General features: G+C 27.7%; 1 protein-coding gene across 3 annotated transcripts; it reads left to right on the top strand.

The window, feature by feature from the left end:
* The first annotated feature begins 6,651 nt into the window (after positions 1-6,651).
* LOC8277776 (L-ascorbate peroxidase T, chloroplastic) lies at positions 6,652-12,631 on the top strand. Of its 3 annotated transcripts, none has more exons than XM_048371040.1 (12): positions 6,652-6,762; positions 7,520-7,630; positions 8,243-8,363; positions 8,440-8,540; positions 8,635-8,722; positions 9,530-9,597; positions 9,684-9,770; positions 10,703-10,777; positions 10,873-10,950; positions 11,481-11,585; positions 11,986-12,048; positions 12,346-12,631. In XM_048371040.1, the coding sequence occupies exons 1-12, from the start codon at positions 6,751-6,753 to the stop codon at positions 12,496-12,498; spliced, it is 1,062 nt and encodes a 353-aa protein (XP_048226997.1). In that variant the 5' UTR covers positions 6,652-6,750; the 3' UTR covers positions 12,499-12,631. The 3 variants fall into 3 exon arrangements, with proteins under 3 accessions (XP_048226997.1, XP_015575410.1, XP_002520353.1); XM_015719924.3 differs by lacking the exon at positions 6,652-6,762 and adding an exon at positions 7,058-7,425; XM_002520307.4 differs by lacking the exon at positions 6,652-6,762 and adding an exon at positions 7,059-7,425 and having other exon boundaries at positions 12,190-12,631.
* Positions 12,632-21,472: the final 8,841 nt, after the last annotated feature.

Here is a 21,472-nt window from a genome sequence, read left to right as displayed (position 1 = left end):
TAATTTTTGTAGCATGTATTTTTACATATGAAATTCCTTTTGACTCTAGAAACTCTCTCTCTCTCTCTATATATATATATATATATATTTGAAGAATTGTCCTATCTAACATTGATTTATTATTAGTAGTTGTTTTGTAATTTTCAAAATTAATACGAAAAAGGTGAACAATCAAAGGATTCTATTCTCAAGGTGTATATACTCCACAAAATAATACTAATGTTGTGCTCATAGAGGAAAAAAGGCAAAAACTTTGTACAATAATTTGATTTGATATTAATATTTTTTTTTATCATATGGTATGTGGTTCCCTACAACTTCATTCTCTTCATAGACATGTTATAATAAAGCAAATTCATTATTTGCATAGTACAAGCAAATAGCGACATATGATTAAAGATAAATTGCTTTAGTTATTATATACTATCTTATGAGTTATAATCCTACCAAACCGCGAGAGGAGAATGTGGTTTTCACTTGCTCACTACCGTTAGTAATAGTATCTTTTACTAAGGTGAGAAAAGACTGAGCAAACAAAACCGACTAAAAATTAAATTAAAAAATATATTAATTGAATTGATTGCTCTAATTTTTATTTTTATTTTTTAAAAATATTTTTATTTTTAATTTGAACGACTCATAGTTAATCGAACTGACCGGTTATATATTTGTTCAATAATTTTATTAAATAATACGAAATTTTTATATTATTTTTGTAATATATTGCAAAAACATATTTTTAAGTATTTACATTCGATAATATCTGAGAACCAAATCTGTTTTTTTCTTCTCTTTTTATTTCTTATGTTTTCTTTAAATTCCAGTTAACTGAAGAAAAATGATAACAGAATCATTCTTTTAAGTTAACCAAACTAACTTTTAATGGGATATTTAGTTTTTAGTTTAAAAAATAAAAAATTAAAATTAAACAGTGAATTCTTTTAGCAGGACCAGTCCTATTAATCGAACGGTGCTCCCTTGCCTTTTACGCATAAACAGAGTAAAAAATAGTTGTTTTCCTGCATTGAAGAATCTGAATAGTCCAAACTAATACTTACATATTAATCAAAATCGTCGACTAATCCCAGAATCTCTTTGTCTCTTTGTATTAAGTTATTTAATTCCATACAGAAAAATTATAAAGTTAACATCATCTCTATCTTCACAATTATATAACATTGAACAAAACAGTTAACTGGTTGTTCAACAAATACAAAACTGGTCAATGAGATGAAATGATATTTTTATTACAAACCAAAGCGTTATACAATATAAAAGATTAGATTAATTTTTATTATATAAAAATATTATTCTTGGAACAGCAGAATATAAATGTTAAAATAAGACAAAATTGATTTAATTAGCAGTTTATATTTATGTATACTACAATAAATAAGTCATTACATATATTATATTTTGATATGTTTAAGAATAAAAAATTAGTAAATATTATTTAATATACAAATAAAGACATACGTTCAAAGGAAATAAAGAATTTCCTCATTTTCTCAATTTACCAGAAAAATAGTTAGAGCGTTGAGTTTGGACAAAAGGAAAATGCGGATTGTCCTTTTTTGCTTCTCGTTTCCTCCTTCCCTCTCTCTAGTGATAGGTTAGGTAATTCCGTTGAGAAAGCCGGCAAGCCGGTACAACTACAATAAGGACATTGTTGCCCACTCTAGCGTGCAATACGTCGAGTAAACGACCCATGAAAAGATGACTTTTGTACGCCAATATTTTAAAATTTTATATTACATATAATAAATATCTTATTATTAACTCAAGAATCCCTTTTAATACATATGATACCTTAATCTAGTATAAGATGAAGGCTACTTAAAGATTAATTATATTTTATTAGCATTTAAATATTAATGTAAAATAAGCTTGTAAAAGAATTTAGCAGAATTCGCATTATTTTATAATCATATATCACATTTTAAAAATAATAATAATTTAAAATATTTCAATTACCATTACTAATAAAAAGATTTAGATTTTAAAATACAGTAAATATAAAATGTATTTAAGATATTTATTAATTATATATTATTGATCACTACAAATATTATTAATAGGGTAAACTAGAAAAGAACGTACTAAATAATATAATATTAAAAGCATAGTTAAAATGCCATATGTATTATTGGAATTTTCTTTAATTACGAGCTATTAATTATATTAACGATAAATATAATAATATTTACATGTCAAAATGTTCAAAAGAATTTATATGTCGCGTTAAAAAATTTATGTCTTGATTTATTAATTATACATATAGTTAATATACTAATTCTTAATATTTAAAATATAATTAAATTATTATTATATAGATTTGTAACTATTTTTAATTAGTAGAATAGATCACTAATTAAAAGATTATTATGAAAATTATAGCATTATTCATAAGCTAATGCTATTTCACATGTTTAATCATGATAAGGAGGGATGGTGGTAAACTAATAGCATTGACATGATTTGTTTAATTTTATTCAAATTTATGTATAATTTTATAGTTATTCTATTAATTTATTGATTAATAAATTACATTCATAATTCAACACTCATTCTAATCCTAAGAAATAATATATTTTAATAATGTGATAATAGAAATAAAATTATAAAAAGAATTAAGGACATTTAAAAATAGTTAGTTTGCTATTATTTTATTAAAATTGTTATAAATTAATATTAAATATTAAACAATTAATTAAATTATATTTAAAATTTTAATTTTATAGTCGAATAATATATAGTTAAGAATAAAGTGGAACACTGGCAATCTCTCTAATTATAAATTATATGGACATATTAGTCAATAAGATAGAAGCCTCGGGCTTATTTATTGAAAGGTTGATATCTGATGTAATTGACCTATTAATACAAGCTCAGGGACTAAATTGATCCTTAAAGCAGGCCTCATTTAAATCATTTTACTACAAATTGTTTAGTGCTTTTTAAACTTTTTACAGGAATAGAATCCATCGTCAACATGAGTTCCAGCCCAAAAACTACTTTATGAAATGGGCCTCCAATCAGTTTAGCGTCCTTTTCTTTTAAGGAAAAACAACATTTAGTTCTCTTTTGTATCTTTATTTTATTGGAGATTTTTAAAAATATTCTAAAATTAATAAAAATTATAATTTTTATTGTATATTTTTAAACAAACATTATTTACTAATTTTTTAAAATATGGTTTCATTATTTTCAGATTATTTTACCAAAAATTTTATACTGTATTTTTAATAAAAATAAAAATAAATTATTTATTTATATTAAAATATGGATTTATAATATTACTCTTTTCTTTTTGAGGTCAGTTTTTTTTAGGTAAGTTAAAAGGAGCTTTTAGACAGATTTTCATACTTGGTATCATGGATCTCATCAATTGTAAAAGAGTTGGATATATATTTGTCATCTTATGATAGCGAGAGATGCTTCCACACTCAGCAGGCATCCTTAAATGATGATAACTCCAGTGTCAAAATACTTTTGCATACTTTTTCATTCAACACATTCAAATATATTATTGTGAAATAAAATTTAAGTATTTATTAAATTAGATTAAAAATAAAAAATATCTAATGAATTAGAAAAATACTATTTAAATATTTAATAAATTAAATTAAAATAATTAAATGATAAAATTTTAAATATCTAAATATATATTTTACCTTAAATCATTGTTTAGTCAATTTTGAACTGCAGCTACCAAACCTTTGAACATTTTTTAAGCTGCCACTAGAAAGCTCTTTTACTTATCTCATTCTGTAACCAAATTTCTTTAAGCTTGACTTGACGGGAATGCACAATTTTCCAAGTTGCCCAGCTTGTCTAGAGAATTTTGGAAATTAAAACTCGAGATTTGGTAGTATTAGAAGATGATCTTAACATTAATTGATAAATCTAAACATTTTGGAATTAACAAAGCCACCAGGATTGTGCATTGGTCTTATTTTCCTATTTGAAGAAAACCACCGAAAGGGAAAAAAGCTAATGGTCAAATGGAATCTGTAATTATATAAAAAAGAAAAAAAGGCTATTGATAAAGGTGATATCACGTAATTACTGACAAATCTGAAAAACACAACCTTTTTATAAGGATGTATGTTTCTTTAAGCTTACATCTGTTTCCTAGTTTATTAAATAAATCAAATTGTTCAACATTGGAGGGCACACTTCAAACTAGATAGAAAAAGAAATATGAGAAGCAATTTTGAATTATTTTTTATTTTATACTTGGCAGCTGCTTATCCATGAGAATATGAAAATATATTAGGAGTTTTAAGGCAGCAATATAGTTTTTAAAGTCCAAAGAAGTTCTCTACTTATGCAAATAGCTCTTGAAGAGCTGTGAACAAAAGAGCATAGTAAATTGCATTCTGTTGGATTTCCAATTGGCTGTAAATCACATTTAGTTAAACAGAGATAACCTTTGTGGAAAATCTGAGTTATAGCCATTTTGGTGGCAGGCAAAATCATGTGCAAATGACCATTCCATGATGGAGGGATTAATTATATATTTGAAGAAAAGGCACTATTGAGAAAAAAGACACCCAAATAACAAATGTGATCTAAAAGATGTGCATAATGCACATAAGAACCAAATCTATTATTGATATGCATAGTTACAACAATTATTGACTGATCCTTTGATGTTTTGTTTTTTAAAAGCAAGAATGATATGGATTTTGTCTGCGACTGCGAATGACAGCATCATTGGTTATCATGGGGCAACCACTTCAAACGATTAAAAAGGTATAGAGGAATTAGTACACAGTAATGTTGCACCATATACCAGATGAGTAGATGAAAATAGTTCGTGGTTCCATTATTTATCAATTTTAGTACGTGAATATAAAATAATATATGGTTATAAATCATAATAAATAAAATATTTTACTCTTAACAAATTTTAATTTATAATAATCAAATCATTTTTACGCTGATCAACCACTAAAATCATATTGTCTATATTTGATAATGACTTTTGAATTATTAAACTCTAAATACATATTATCAAACACAAAAAATATGATAATAATAACTAATTAGAGTGAAAAATTAAAACTTTTTAACAATGAATTTTTTTTTTCTGTTACGATTTGTAGCTATATATCTCTTTTTATCTGAAAAAATACATACTAAAAATTATCAAATGATAAATCCACATGGTACTTTTATAGAGTTATCCATATATAATATAATATTAATATAAATATGTTTTATTTAGAAATAACAGAAAGAATGTGTCACTGTGTATTATTATTTAATCGGGAGTTTTTTATTATTTATGGAAGTGACTTGTCTTTTATCAAATGGTAAAGCTGGAAACTCAATATAGCACAAGAAAATTGAATCGCGACACTGTTTGACCACAAAAGAAAAGAAAAAAAAGAAAAAAAGAGAATATTAAACAGACATTATAAAATAAAATGAAATGCCTATGGCGGTGAATTATATGTTTATGTGTATGAATAAGTGGGCCCACAAAATGAACGTCCACCAACCCAAGGGTACCATAAAACGACACTGAAAAAAATAATACTGTAATAAATCAATAAATAAATCTTCCGGTATCCCTTTTATTTTCTTATATTCGCTTATTTTTAAGAAAGAAAAAAGTAAAATGGGTTTTTCAAAACTGTTTCTATTTTTCCTTTTATAAATTTTTCACAAAATGTATACAAAATAAAAAAATATATAAAAAAACCAAATTCAAATTACTAATTTATAATAGGATTTTTCTTTATATTTCTAGTATATGATATATATATTAATTTCTGAAACCTAAATTTTTTTTAATATGTATATTTAATTTTTGACATATAAAATTTTTGTTTTGATATATGTACTTATTTAAATATAAATTTTAAAATTATGTGTAATTTTATAATTTTTATATTAATTTATTAATTTATAAGTTATATTTTAATTAAACACTGACTATAATCCTAAAAAATAGTATATTAATTATATTAAAATATTATACTAACTAATAAATAGTTTTCTAATCAAATAATAATATTAATTTTATCCTAAGAAATAGTATATTAATTATATTTTTAATATTATATATTAATTTATAAATTAATTTTATAATTAAATAATAATTCTAATATATAAAATAAACGTCACATTGTCCATATTTGCAAATCCTCCTAACATTAATTGAATAAGAACTGATTGAGTTGTATATCAATTTATATTTGTAGAGTGTCGGACCATTAATTTTTTACTGAATATTAAATGGATTAATTTTTTTATTGAATTACAATTTTAATATGCATTAGTAATTAATTTTAAGTTGAAAAACTAAAAATATACCGGACATAAATTAATTAGAGTTGTTGTATCAACGTGTCATTTCTATTAATTTTGTTCCCTCCAAATCTAATAGATTAATCAATAATATAATTTTTAGTAAAATACTGATGAAATTAATCATTTATTTTGAAATAAAGTGCAAAAATCAAGTTTATTTAACGGGAATGAAATAATTGAAAAATAATAGGAATGGATTATAAAATAAATTGAAAAAATCAAAGATGTAACAGATGGTAGACTCGGCAAGTGATCACAGAAGAGTGATCTATTCCCATGCTAATCTCTTGGGAAATTCACTACAAATATCATGAAGAATATCCATTTCCAATTGGCCTATAAATTCCAGAGCACTTCACTATCTTAAAACCTCTAGCATTCCACAAAAGTTTTTGCAATCTCGGACGTGCAGTTTCATCTCCAATCATGTCTTCTCAGGTACAGTCTCATTCTCCCATTCCTCATTATTCAATCTACTTTACCATCTCCATTGGAATTTAAATCGTTAAATATAATATGAACAATCAATTGTGTGTAATTGATATTTATACATGCGAGAATGAATCACTTAATAATAATAGTAATAAAAAGAAGAAATGTTACGTGTGTGAAAGGAATCATTTGCTAGCCCCAATTCAAATTATTTGAGACAGACAGTCAAACCCGTAATCGAAAAGATAAATCCGACCTTTTAAAAATGGAATAGACACAAAACAGAGAAGTATATAATAAAACCCAACTCAACCCAACCCAAGGCACAGCATAGAATAAGCGTGTGCGTGCCATAGGCCAGGGCCACACTAATCCAAAACAAGAGAAGGGAAAGCAACCAATAAAAAACACCAACGACACACAAATCACCAAATGGCAGATTGTTTATCGCACCTCACGCTCTCATCATCACCACCATCACTACCAATGGCAGCTTCACTCGCAGGCGCCGCCTCTTCTCGTCTCCTCCCCTCCGCTTCTCGCTCTCGTCTGTCTCTATCCTCCTCCTCATTTTCCTCTCTCTCTCTCTCTGCGTCTTCTTCTTACTCAGTTTCTCCTCTGATATCTCTCCGATCTTCTCCTATCGTACCTCGCATCTTTCTAAATAAGGTTTGCGATCTATTTTACACTATGCATTAAAGCATTTTCAGTTTTTGGAGAATATTTAGCTGTTTATAGCTGATCATCTTCAATGGAGTCGCAGAAAGGATCGTTGATGAGTACGGTTGCTGCGGCGTCGGATCCTGCTCAGTTGAAGAGTGCCAGAGAAGATATTAAAGAGCTTCTCAAGTCTAAGTTCTGCCATCCTATTTTGGTAAATAAAAATTGCTACTACTATGTAAATGTTGTGTTTATATTTATATATACATTTTGCAGGTAAGCTTATTTAGTGATTTGATCTAGCTGTATACTTAGCTCTTAATTTCGATTTTAATGCTTGAAATTTATAAAATGTGGTGTCTCAGTGGTAGTTATCCTTCAATTTTTGCTGCTTTAATTTTTTTTTTTAAATCTCGAAAAGCTAATATTATGTGGAGCATATGATATTTCTATGTGCTCTGTTGTGAACTTGTTAAGAATGATTTGATCTGGCTGCTGTATTTAGCTCTTTCTTGGTTTGCATCTTGATTATCTTGCTTAAAAGGTATTCTGTAATGGTAGTTATGTTCATTTGAGCTGATTTTAATTTTGTTGCTTTATTTTCCACGACGGAGATGGTTATTTTTTTTTTAAAATATTGAAAATGTAAATAAAGGTGATTTTCTATTTATTTTTTTTAAATGTCGAGAACCTAATATTTATAATACATATTAATACCTCATAATGCATATCAAATTTGAAGATTAAGATACTTATTATTTCAAGATTTTCAGATGCTAATCGTGCAATTTGTTTTAAGATTTTAATTTTTCTTAATGAATTACAGGTTCGATTGGGATGGCATGATGCTGGAACATACAACAAGAACATAGAGGAGTGGCCACAAAGAGGTGGAGCCAATGGAAGTCTCAGGTTTGAAGTTGAGCTGAAACATGGAGCCAATGCAGGTATTATATCTTTTCTCATCTATAAATTAGCTCTTTTCTTTAAATCACATTTATTCCTTATGAGCTGTTACTTTAGGACTCGTGAATGCGTTGAACCTTCTAAAGCCTATCAAGGACAAGCATTCTGGTGTAACATATGCGGATTTGTTTCAATTGGCTAGTGCTACTGCTATTGAGGTAGAGGGTCTTGATTTCTTTTAAAATGAATTTAGTATGATGTTTCAGTTGATTGTTAAAATTGGATATTGATAAATTTAACTTACAATTTCAGGAAGCTGGAGGTCCCAAAATCCCCATGAAGTATGGAAGGGTGGACGTTTCAGCACCTAATGAGTGCCCTGAAGAGGGCCGTCTTCCTAGTGAGTGCATTTGAGTTGTATACTCTTCTTTTTTTTTTAAAAAAAAGTGCCTATTCCTGTGTGGGTTCCTTTATAAAATGTGGACTGGAATTCTTATGAAATCACTGCTGCTGCTGCTTGATGACTTAAATCAAGAAATAATAGTAGAAACATGTTTCTTTTCTCCTTTTCACTTTTCTTCTTTTTAAAAGGAAGAACCAAGGTTGCATTCTGCGAATGATATGCTCGTGCTTGTGGAAAGCCAACAAAAATTGATGAACCATGTTAATATGCCTTGTTTGCCTATCTGACTTTTAGAGTTCTGGCTGGTTTCTAATATTGTTAAGCAGGATTTTTTACTATTATAGTATGCTAATTTATCTGTCTAAATTCTTGGTACAAATAGGTCACTGTAATCTGGTCTCCATACTTCTTGATAATATTAAACCATTTTAATTATCGGATAATTAAATCTGAGTCACCTTATCAGTAAGCAGCCACTGTGTTTTAGTTATCCATGTCCAGGTGAGAGAGTTAGGATTGTTTTTGTTTTATGCAGCATCCATGACAGCAGTTGCCTAGTAGAGTAGGCTTTTCCATGTCATTTTTGAATTTCATACTGGGGTTTTCAGTATTTAATATATATTGGTGAATTGGACCTATAGATGTCTTCTGTTGATGAAATATTCTATTTTAGGCAGTTGAATCCTTCAGACCTTTTTCCAGAATAGTTTAATATAGTTCTATTTTTGTTCCTCTTAACTATCTGAGGCTGCCTGTGGACAACTTCTGCATAACTGATTGTTAAAATATTTGCATGACGCTTAGATGCTGGTCCTCCTAGCCCTGCTGATCATTTGAGAGAAGTTTTCTATAGAATGGGATTAAATGACAAGGTAACCTTAACTCTATAAATATTTTAGTGTTTATTTTATCTTTATATGCATCCGGTGTTCATTGTTGAATTTTTTTTTCTCTACAGGAAATAGTAGCATTATCTGGTGCACATACTTTGGGAAGGTCCAGACCAGAACGTAGTGGTTGGGGCAAACAAGAGACAAAGTATACGGTATTAAGCGCAATCTTTTGACCAGTTAGATATAGTATAGTTTATTTGTCTGAGTAGGTTAGAATTGGACATTTGTCGTTCACTTGTTTCCAATCTTCAACTGAGGATTCGAGACTTAGAAATCAAATGGTTATGCAATGAATTGTACTTTATTGTAGAAGAAGCTAAAGGTTCTTTTAGAGCCTGCCCTGCGAACTCATTTTGAATCTCTACAACTCTTAGATCCACTTCCATTTCCTGTTTTTTGACGGGTGTTACTAACATTCTTTTTTTTCTTTCTATATGTTACTGCCTTGGTGGCAGCAAGAATATGAATATGACCAGAAAATTGAAAAGTGCAACTTTATATTTATTGCAGTGGTCAAAGCTTAGTAATGCGGTTAACTTTTCTTACCTTGAAATGTTCAAGAAGTGAAATCGTGTTTGTTAAACAACCTGGCCTGATACTTTAATGATGGATTTGACAATGTCTTTTTTGATGCGCTAGTTGTTCACTTGGTCATGTATTTATTGATGAAGTTTTCAAGTCTTCATAATCTCAGTGAAACTTCTTAAAATGTCTAATTGCTAGCATATGGTTTCAGACGAAAGGTCAGAATTTATTTTTCACATGCTAAATCTCTATGGCCCGTTCACTTAACTGTTACATGTATTCTTATTGTCCTTAATATAATATACTTTTGAGCATTTTGACGTATGATCTATAGCATCTATATTAGTTTAACATTCATTTGTGTGAGTGGGTTTGACTGTATGATTGTACATGTGTGCATCTTGATTTGTCGTCAAATTCCTATCAAGGCCTTTTTACTTCCTCCTGTGGAATATATTCATTATATCCTGGCAAACGATTGCAATTATAGTAGCAATAACAGCTTTAACAACAGCAATAATAAGAGTTATCTTTTCATATTGGATCTGCTGCATGACAGAAAAATGGGCCTGGAGCTCCAGGAGGACAATCCTGGACAGCAGAGTGGCTGAAATTTGATAATTCCTATTTCAAGGTTTGAAGGGAAAACTTGCTATTTAGATCACGTGAAAAGAATTAGGTGGCAAGAGGTGGTAATTCTTGATTGTTGAATGTGACTTATCCATACAGGATATTAAAGAAAAAAGGGATGAAGACCTGCTTGTATTGCCAACTGATGCTGTTCTTTTCGAAGATCCTGCATTCAAGGTAAATTAATTATGTTTGAGCAAGATGGGTTAAGAGACGTACAATATGCTGAATCAATTATCTTGAAAATAATTAGGGAAAGTACAAAAGTGTATCCTTTGGTTGCACCTTTTTTCCATTTAGGACTGACTTTTTTCTTGTCATTTTCGGGTTTGTAGTTTTTTTTCCCTTTCATTCTTTACCCTCCCAACTAATGTTGATATATATTTTTTAATGTCAAAACATTAATAAACATTGATTTTCAATAAAAAAAGTCATTTTTCTAAGTTATTTACTGTCAAACTGACTAATAGGATAGTCCTAAAAATATATAAACTTATTTTAAAAATTATTTCATCTTATTTCTCATAAAATTAAAAAATACGTATTAATTTATTAATCTTGCGTTCATTATAATTAGTTGTATATTGAAAAGAAAATAAAGCTAAAGACTTTAAAATAATAAGATTAAAATAAGGGACGTAATTTTTTATACTTTTTTCCAAATATTATATCTTGTTAAAGGTAGCTAAGCAATATAAAATTTGCAGGTATATGCTGAAAAGTATGCTGAAGATAAGGAGGCATTCTTCAAGGATTATGCTGAAGCCCATGCTAAGCTGAGCAATGCAGGGGCCAAATTTGATCCTCCTGAGGTTTGTTATCACGAGTGTTATGAGTGCTTGTCTTTTGGTGCTACATTTATTCTTTTTCTTCTTTTACATGTCATTACCCTGACTCAATTCCTTTGCATAAACGAATGCGATATCGTTTTGGCTGTTGTAAAAACTTCTGTCTTAAAATAGGCGTCGAATTGATGAAATGTAACAGGTACCTGAACATGTGTATCTAGTGATTCTTCATGGGTTCAGCCTAACTAATCCTTACTAATTGGTTACATTAGGCACACCCGACAATGCACGGAAACCTGTACACAAGCGCACCTACTATTTCTCTGTTTCCTTTGATTTGGCTTGGAAATCCGATCAATTAATTTTACTAGAATAGTAGAAAGTCGGTGACTTTGAGAAACTGATTGATGAATTTGATGATCAGGGTATTGTGTTAGATGGCGCTGTGGGAGAGCAGTTTGTGGCAGCCAAGTACTCATCTGGGAAGGTTGGAACTAGAAAGTGTTTCATTTATTTTTTGTATAGGGGTTATCAATTCCTTGCTTATTGGTCACGTGAAAGATTTTTACGTAGGAAATTAAATTTTTGCAAAATTGTTCATTTTTTTTACTTTTCATGATTGCTGCAGGATTAAGAAACAAGTATCTTGTTTTCTAGTGCCGTATCTTTTAATAATACAGGATGAAGCTATTTGCAATCCTAGGAACTCACATCTAAAACTTTCCAGTCTAACTGAAGGAGAAAGGAATAAAATTCAATAAAGTATTACCTATTTGAAATGCAGAAAGAACTATCAGAGACTATGAAGCAGAAAATACGAGCAGAGTATGAAGCAATTGGTGGAAGCCCAGATAAGCCTCTACAGTCTAATTACTTTCTAAATATCATGATTGTGATTGCTGTTCTGGCATTGTTGACATCTCTTATCGGAAATTGAGGTTTTGTTTTGACGATTATTAAGAAGAGTGTTTTTTTTTTTTAACAACAAAGAAGAGTATTGTTTTTGAATGTGTACAGTAACATTGTGAATGAGTGAAATCTTGTCACCCACAGGAACTGCTTTGTTTCCAGTTAAGTCTGTTGATATTGGGTTTGGGCTCATATAGCAATTAGAAACTGTTGCACAGTATGTTCATGATCTAAAACTAAACTAAACTTGAATGCTGTTGATCTATGTGAAATTACATTAACTTCACTAGCCGTATTTCAGAATGGGTTTCGTGGGCTGCCTAAAGCTTTTGATAATTCAAATATTTTGTTACGAGGAACTCTCCATATAGTTTGGAAAGTTGAAACAGCTGAAGATCTTTTGATCATTTACATCTCGAATGCTCATTTTGTGTTCACGAAGTTTGGTTGCATCTTTCAGGCTTTTCTTTTTATATTATTATTTATTATATTTATCCCCCTAGAATTCGAATTTGCTCTGGTATAGCCAGTGGAGGATTAGACTGCCACTAAACCTTGGAGATATTACATAGGTGTCGGTGGATCTGGCAAAAAGATGGTGTTTTATTATTTACTTTTTAGTTTTTATATTGTATTTTCAAAGTTATTAAATCGTGGATGACTGTATATTCTTTCAATATGATCAAGCTGTGTTGTAAGCAAAGATATAACTTTCCTGGTGCTTATCTCAGTTGTGTAAAGTTGATCTTTATTTCGTTTCAGTGATGCCTCAATATCTGTCTTGGGTTTCCCATACTCTACTCGTGGGTCTGTTATACTTTGAATGTCGGATTTTGATATATTTTCTGGGTTTTTTATTTATCTAAGGGGATGTGTGTTTTAGGGCTGTTTGTGTTTGCACTTTCTGTCGTTTGAATCAATTATTGCTTTAGGCTGTTGGGTTAGTGTAGTATACCAGTAACGATGGTGGTGATTCTACCGACTGGAGGAAGGACAGTGACTGTGATGGTGTTTTAAGGTGATATTGCGGATATAGAAAATTCGTTAAGTTTATTTGTGATTATTAATAGATTTAAATCTATTTAAAATTTTATTTTATTTATAAATGAGATTTTTATGTTTAATTTTTGTTCAATTATAAATTATAAAACTTAATTTAGATTTCGGAATGAATTATAAAGATAAATTATAGAGAAAAAATATATAAAAGTGAAAATAAAGTCAATGAGAAGTTGAAATGGGAGTTTTGGTTTTATGAAACCTAGTCTGTCCACGCGTTCTAGCTGAAATTGGGTATTTGGCTGGGTGAACAATTCATCATTTAATAGAGCCGTGATTCTCTACTTTTACGCTAATAAGAAGAAAACACAGAAAAGGTGCGCGTAAGTTTGAACTATCTTTATTTATAGATGGAACTAAGCATTTGAAAGGCAAGTGATGGAAATATGCTGGAATATGTGTGCTTCCTAAGTAGGTTGTGTTAATTTTTAAGCTAGTATGAAAAGGGACAAATGAAATGGTTTTGGATATCAGGTCTCAGCAACTGCTATTGCAACAATCACTCTAAATTTGTGGAGATCTAGCTTACACAGAACCCTCTTCTTTGAGACTTATTGAATCTTCTCTTAGCGCATAGTTTCTGTACTGCCCCAAGCAAAGAAGATTAAGAAAGAGAGAGAGAGAGAGAAAAACAAGTAACATTTTGCAATTTGTGTGCTTCATCAATTAGATTCCATAAAATATCCACCATTTCTCTCCTTTCCTGAATGAACTTCTCTTTAATGTGGAGAAAGGCAGTAATTTTTCGTCTGCTCCCGACTCCGTTATATTATTCGTACAATTAAAAAAGTCGACAAAACATTTCTTCCTGTTCTTCTGAATGGCAAACTGTGTTTGGACATTCTGGAGTTGAACCCGACCCATTTTAATTGTACGAATAATATAACGGAGTCGGGTTCAACTCCAGAATGTCCAAACACAGTTTGCCATTGAGAAGAACAGGAAGAAATGTTTGGTCGACTTTTTTATGCCTTAAAACTGAAAAGAAATAAAGAAGGCAATCATAGCTTATGCTGCCATTTCCTGAAGCACATGAGTCATGGTGGGGTTCTCTGTAATCATAGCTCTTGTGGATGCATCATTGTTTTGGAAGCCTTTTCTTCATATATATTATATATAAGGATCGAAATTTTATATGTTAATGCTTATTTCTCTGTTCTTTATCAGCCCTTTTCTGATAAAGCTATTTGAGATTGAAACTTTTATGTAGGATTCATCCTCTTCATGGCTTCATGCGCCATTCTTTCATCATTAGGAGCTAGGAAGAATATATAGTATTTATCTCCATATATTAGCCTATGTTTGTATGTTTTTCAATTTCACTGAAATGTATATATGATTATTTAGCACTGTTCTTCTTGTTAATATTCAATCTATATATACCCTATACACCATGCAAGCTGTATACGTTTTTTAATAGCTAGAAATAGACTCTGCATTCATTCATAAAATTAGAAGTCTTCATAGTCCACAATTTCTTTGGTATTAAAAGCATCTCAACATATTATATGATTTTCTAAAATGTACTAAGTTTTCACATTATGTTATGTCAGGCAATTTAAGAAGGTTACGAAAAAATAATTAAGCAAAAGAGGAAAATATTTTTTTTAAAAAAAGCTCTATTTATTTACCATTATTCTTCATGTGTTTTTTTTTTTTAAATAAAAAAGCACGTGGTCATCAGTCAGCTATTCTTATTATATTATTAGTGTATGATAATATGAATTTAGTGCTAAATAATTCTCAACATTATTATTTGATTATCAGTTTATAATAAAGTTGTTTCGATTTGACAATCAAATAACAATACTAAAAATTATTCACCTTCATACTTGCATTTTCGAATACAAGTAAGACAATAATGAATGAGTGAGTAAAGATGACCGGATCATTTATACTTTTTTCAAAAAAAAATTACTCATTTGATAAAATAATGAAAAGTACTCATATTAATATAATTTTCCAAGAATATGATGATATTGGCAAAAATTAAGAAGGATGGGTGGTGGGGGTAGGATTACATAAAGAGGAAGAAGAATAACCCGATGCTTTTATCAAATGAGGAAGGTGAAAAATGATGCTTTAATTATGACATTGTGGGAGCAAGTTCTTTAGTAAAGGAATTGCCATGACAAAACCCAAGCATAATGGGCTAAGAGATCAAACAATTCACCTTCGGAGAAAGTGAAGGTGTCTTGTTAACCGAAAGGACCTCTAATTTTTATAACCTTTTCTGAAGGCACTTAGAGAAAGGAAAAACACAATCTTTTTAGAATGGCACTAATGAGAAGAAACAATGACAGTAATTTTCACGAGAGCATTTAAGTAAAATTCTGAATAAATTAGACTCATCAAGTTGTATTTTCCTTTTCCTTTTCTTTTTTTGACTTTTTAATTATCGGCTCAAATGTGTTGTTGTTCTAGTTTTTCTTAGAAGCAAATACAATTTCCCTAGAAAAATTAACGGCTTTATATTTGAATTGAACTTTTGGGCCAATACTTGTTGGAAATTTGGTTAATAACACAAAACACACTAAATATTTTTATAAAAATAACAAATACTGCATCAGGTAAACAAAAAGTAAGAAAAAAGAAAAAAAAAAAAGACATATAATTAAGTTCCCCAGAAGCATTGTCTATGTATCATTGTACTTATACCAGAGAATTAAATATGTGCAAGAAAATGGAACCCACAGAAACCGAATACTTTTTGCATCCTCAAATAGGAACACATGTTTTACGGTTTGTTGACAGAAACAAAGAGCGAGAGGCAATTACCTTTGGGAACACTTTTTGACTCTTCCAACCCTAAATGAAACGCGTTTTCTGATGGCGACCTTCAAATTTTCAAATATCAACCAAAAATCCATAATTCATGCAAAAAGCTCAATTTTGTTATTTAAGACTTAAGACTTTGATATTAAGAATCCATTTTTATTTTGTTTTGAACTAAGAATTTTATTTGTCTAGGGTCCTACCCACTCCCCTTTTTGTTACATCTTAATTAGGTTTAATTTTTTTAGCCTTAACCCTCTCCAACTTTTCTCATTGGTTACCCTAGCAAATTCCAACTCTATTTTAATATTTTCAAGAATATACCTCTTTTACCAACAACCCACACATGATTCTACATATTTAAATATTAAATTTTATTAATTTGACCGAAATAATATTAAATTCAAACATTTTATTATACTTAAGGTTTAAACTGAATCTTTTATTTATATTTATAAAATTTAATTAGTAATAAACTGAACATATATAATAATAATAATAATTGAGTAAAATGTATTATACAATAAATGTTACTAATTTATTAATAAATTATTTTCAACTGCCATGTGTATATATATATAATGCTTTAATTTTCTTAAAATAATGTCAGCCGTGGTCCTTTTGTCAATAGAAGAGAAAGCTATGCCATTATGATGATCCAATTTCCAAGTGGCGAATACATTTTTCCAATAATATTCCTTTTTAAAACCTACATTTCTTAAATACAAAGTTATCTAAAACCTCCCCTGGAATTCATTTTTTTATTTATTTTATTAAATTTTTGTACTTTTATTTTTAAATTTTAATTAAAAAAATATTAAGATTTAATAAAATAAATTCAAAAAATTGAAAGCTTAATAATGATTTACCTAATCTAATATTGATAATAATAAAACTATACAGTTAAAACATAATTAAAAAGAAAAATAACATAGGAGCTAGGGCTTGCATGTGAACATGAGAGACACACGTGGGATCAGAATCAAAGTGGGGTCCATGTAATTTAATGGTATTAATTTCGTGCAGGCAGTGCAGATAAGTCCAAAAGGATAACGAAACAAAAACAAGCAAGAAGGAGATGATCACGAATCATGAACCGAATCAGAAATCATAAATGATAGAATAAGATGTCGACCGTCTACCATACCATACCATAACATAATCCAATGCCTTCCCTCCCAGAGACGGCCATCCAATCTAACAAGTCAAACTTAAAGATCAGAATCAGACTTATCAGAAGGAAAAAAAGGTGTCCTTATCTGATGCTTTTACAGTGTACTGAACAACACATGCTCCTGCCTCCCCCAATTCCTTTCCCCACGTTGCCCTTCAAATATTAGTTTCAAAATAAAAATAAAAAAACTAAATAATAATTTTTTCAATGATAAATAATTATCATTAGATAAGTTATCAAAATACTTTAAAAGATATTTTGATGTTATTCTATAAATTATTTAATTTTATTTCTGATAGAATTGAAATATATATATATTCGTTCTATTTAATATGAATTTAATATTTAATTATTTAATAAGTAATTTTATTATTGAAAATAAAGGTTGTATTATAAAAAAGTTATTGATAAAATAAAAAAATTAAATTTTAAAATATTTTTTCATAAAAAATAAATTATTTTAAATGTAAAAACATCAAAATTTAAAAAAAGTACTTACAAATTTTAGAAAAGAAAAGAAATCTCTACTTAATATTTATTATTTTTCACCGTTCTTAATCTATGACTATATATTATCGGTAAATTTCTGTTTTTAAATAAATTATTATTTTTACAGTAAGAAAATAATTGCTTTGAGTATTGATAAATAATAGTAAAAAGGATTTATAATTCTTATTTTTAGATTATTATAAATAAGTTTTTAATGATACTGTTTTTTGATTTACAAAATTATTATTATTCTACTCTATTTACTCTTCTTTTTTTTTTCTTCTGTTACAGCTACTCATGATTTTTATATTTGAAGAAGGGTCAAATGTAACTCACCCGTTTGAAGGGTTCCAAAGTTGCAGGAAATTGTCCAATATTTTACTTTTTAATTATTTTTATAATACTAACGAGAATCATGGCTCAAAAAGAAAAGAAAATTGGACGTCAGGCTCAATACACTTTTTTTTTGTCAGTTAAGAATGCCATTTATTTCATTTCGATCTGTTTACAATTACTCAAACCTGTAGTAAATCGGAATAAATAAACAGCAGTGGTATAAAAATACAGAATATTATTAATACTCTTATAATTATAATATTAAAAAATATTACTCTTTTATCATAAACAATTTTATAATATAAATTAAAATCACAACCAAAATTTAATAATTCATTAAATATATCTCCCACTAGAAATGTAGTTAATATAATATCTTTTGGCAGTCCTCGTCTCTTGTGCCAAAGTTGTTGGTCAAATTCAACCCAATTAATTAGCATTAATTAAAATTTACTAATGAGTTTATATAAAAGAAAAATAAAATTAAAATAATAATATTAGAAAATATATTTTAATATTATTAATATTATTAAAAATTAATTACAAATATTATATATTTTTAAAATTTAATTAAGTCACAATATTTTAATTATATAAATTTTAAATAAATTTTTATTTTATTTAATTTACATTAATAAATACAATATAAAATAAAAAATATAGTGATTGATTTAGCACGACATAAATAGAGGAAGGAAATAGCAAGTTTTGGAAAGTAGATATTTTAACTTTAGTTGGAGTGCATGATAAAAACAAGTTTGGGAAAATAGATAATCTAACTCCCTTTCTTGAGTTCTTTTAAAGTAAATGTTGATAAGAGAGTAGATAAATATAATTCAGATTCACTAATATATTCTCATTTAAATGTCTAAAAGTATTAAATTAGTTTAAATATTTATAAAAATTAAACTAATTCTTTTTATCAGTTAATATCAAAAAATAAATATTAATTATTAAATATTTTTATCTTAATAATTTATTAGATAACTAAATTTTGAATATATTTACTAAAAATAAAACACATAAAAAGATAATTAATTATAATTTTTAGGAAAATAAAAAATCATTGCTATATTTAAAATGTAATTTTTAATAAAAAATGATTCATTCAATTTGGTTTAGTAACTAGTATATATAATTTTATTTATATACTAATTGACCGCAATATACAAATCATATTATCATATTATAATTTTTTCAGATAATATAAATAATTTATATTTTATGAAAATTTAAAATTATATATCAAATATGTTTAATATCTAACTTAAAGAAAAAAAAACTAAATTCTTTATAATTTAATATTTCAAAAAATATACTGTCTGAAAAATAGAATATCGTACACTAAAAATATATAATAAGCTTGAAACGAAAAATACTTCAATAAATATGGACAAATGCATAAAGAAATAGTAAAAAAGATTAATATAATGAATAAGTTAATATGATGGAGGAAACCGCAACCACAAATGATGTAAAATCAAACTTCTACTTAACAACTCCTTTGTTTTTTTTATTTTTCTAATAAAGTCCTTTTCAAAAACTTTCTACTCAACAACTCCTTTGTTTTATTTACATTTTGCAATGTAAATACATAAATTGAATGTGTATTTTATACTGAAATTAGAGAATTTATTCAGGTTTGTTTAATTTCCTTAAAGAATTTTGAAACATTAAGAGATTATCATAAATATATTTATTTAATATTTAAAATAGGGTATAAAAGTGATTTAAATGTGGAAATTACTATAATGGGTAGATAGAGGTTTTAATAATGGAAAATAGGGTTTGGTGGGGATGGTGGGAGCCATCATAACTGCATCCTGCCTACCAAATAACTGAAATTATTCACACTTAATGCACCATTTTTGCCACCACATTATCTCTTTTAGTTTTTTTTTTAATTCTTTATTTATATTTCTTGAAATTATTCTATAATATTTAATTTGTTGAGACAAAGCATGATTTAGGGTTTCTTCACTGTTCCCGAAATCATTTTGCGAAAAGAACACATGGGTCCCTGTTATTATGTTTTCGACTAATCCCAAACAAACTGAATAAATTGAAAAATAGAGTTCGAATTTAATTTATATTAAAAAGAACTTCATTCTTTCTCTTAAATTCATTATCTTTATTTTTCCATAGAATTTATATTTTTCAGCTTAATTATTAATTCTATTATTTAGTTTTTCAATTCAAAATATTAATTTTTTTCTTCATTTTTCTTGTATTATCTTGGCGACTGGTATTTTATCATTTTATATCTTCAATAAATAAATAAGGATTTTACGATAAATTTATTAAAATTTATTTTTTAAAAATTTTACTAATATTTTATATAATAAATGACTGGTAAAAATTTATTAATTTCAATTAGGTTGGGTTGTTTTATTAGTAAAACTTAACATATGGTGTAAAAATACGTCCAAAACAACCCTTACTTAGGATGCTACTTTGGTGCATTTGGTTAAGATGCTTCTAAATGTAATAAACAACCCTTTTCTAATTAACAATTTGAAATTCTTTTCTAAAGTATAATAAAATAAGGTATTTATTTCTACATAATTTTATTTTCTTCTTTTTTCTTTCTAGATGAATAGAAGGAATAATTAGGTAAATTATTATTTTCTTTTTCGTTTCAACAACTTTGTGCTTGAAAAGGAATGGGTATTTGGTAACCCATCATGAGAAAGGAAAGGAAAAAACAAAGGTGGAAGATTTGGAATGGAATAAAGAGGTAGAAAATACTACAAATATTAAGGTACGCAAATAATCAATTATTTATCATTTGAGGACGTCCAATCAAATTGCATTAAATGGGTTGGCATAAATAAACACAACGAGCAATAGATAGATGCCATTATTGTTGTCATGAAATTAGCATTACTCATATAAATGTGGAACCTCAATGATATTTTGCACAACAATCTGCTTCTTGCTTCATCTTTTGGGACACAACAAAGAATCCAAAGTCCCTCTACTCATTTTTTTATATTATGCTGTCATTTTCTTTTATGATGATATATATATGATATACAATCAATTTTTTTATAATTAATATATTTAATAAATTAAAAAATATTAAATATTGAAACTAATTTATTAAATTTAATTATCTAAACAATAGAATTAATTATTTGTAAATTTATTTAATTAATAAAGATTTAAT

Source organism: Ricinus communis, chromosome 2 (assembly GCF_019578655.1).
Source record: "Ricinus communis isolate WT05 ecotype wild-type chromosome 2, ASM1957865v1, whole genome shotgun sequence".
NCBI lineage: Eukaryota > Viridiplantae > Streptophyta > Magnoliopsida > Malpighiales > Euphorbiaceae > Ricinus > Ricinus communis.
The sequence above is the reverse complement of the archived record's forward strand: the minus strand, read 5'-3'. Positions and strand labels throughout refer to the sequence as shown.

Bases quoted from the DNA above. Each gene is read 5' to 3' on its own strand.
- LOC8277776 (XM_015719924.3), top strand. From the start codon at position 7,189: ATGGCAGATTGTTTATCGCACCTCACGCTCTCATCATCACCACCATCA. The intron at 9,598-9,683 runs GTAACCTTAACT...TTTTCTCTACAG, and splicing joins GAATGGGATTAAATGACAAG to GAAATAGTAGCATTATCTGG. The intron at 11,586-11,985 runs GTTTGTTATCAC...TTTGATGATCAG, and splicing joins CCAAATTTGATCCTCCTGAG to GGTATTGTGTTAGATGGCGC.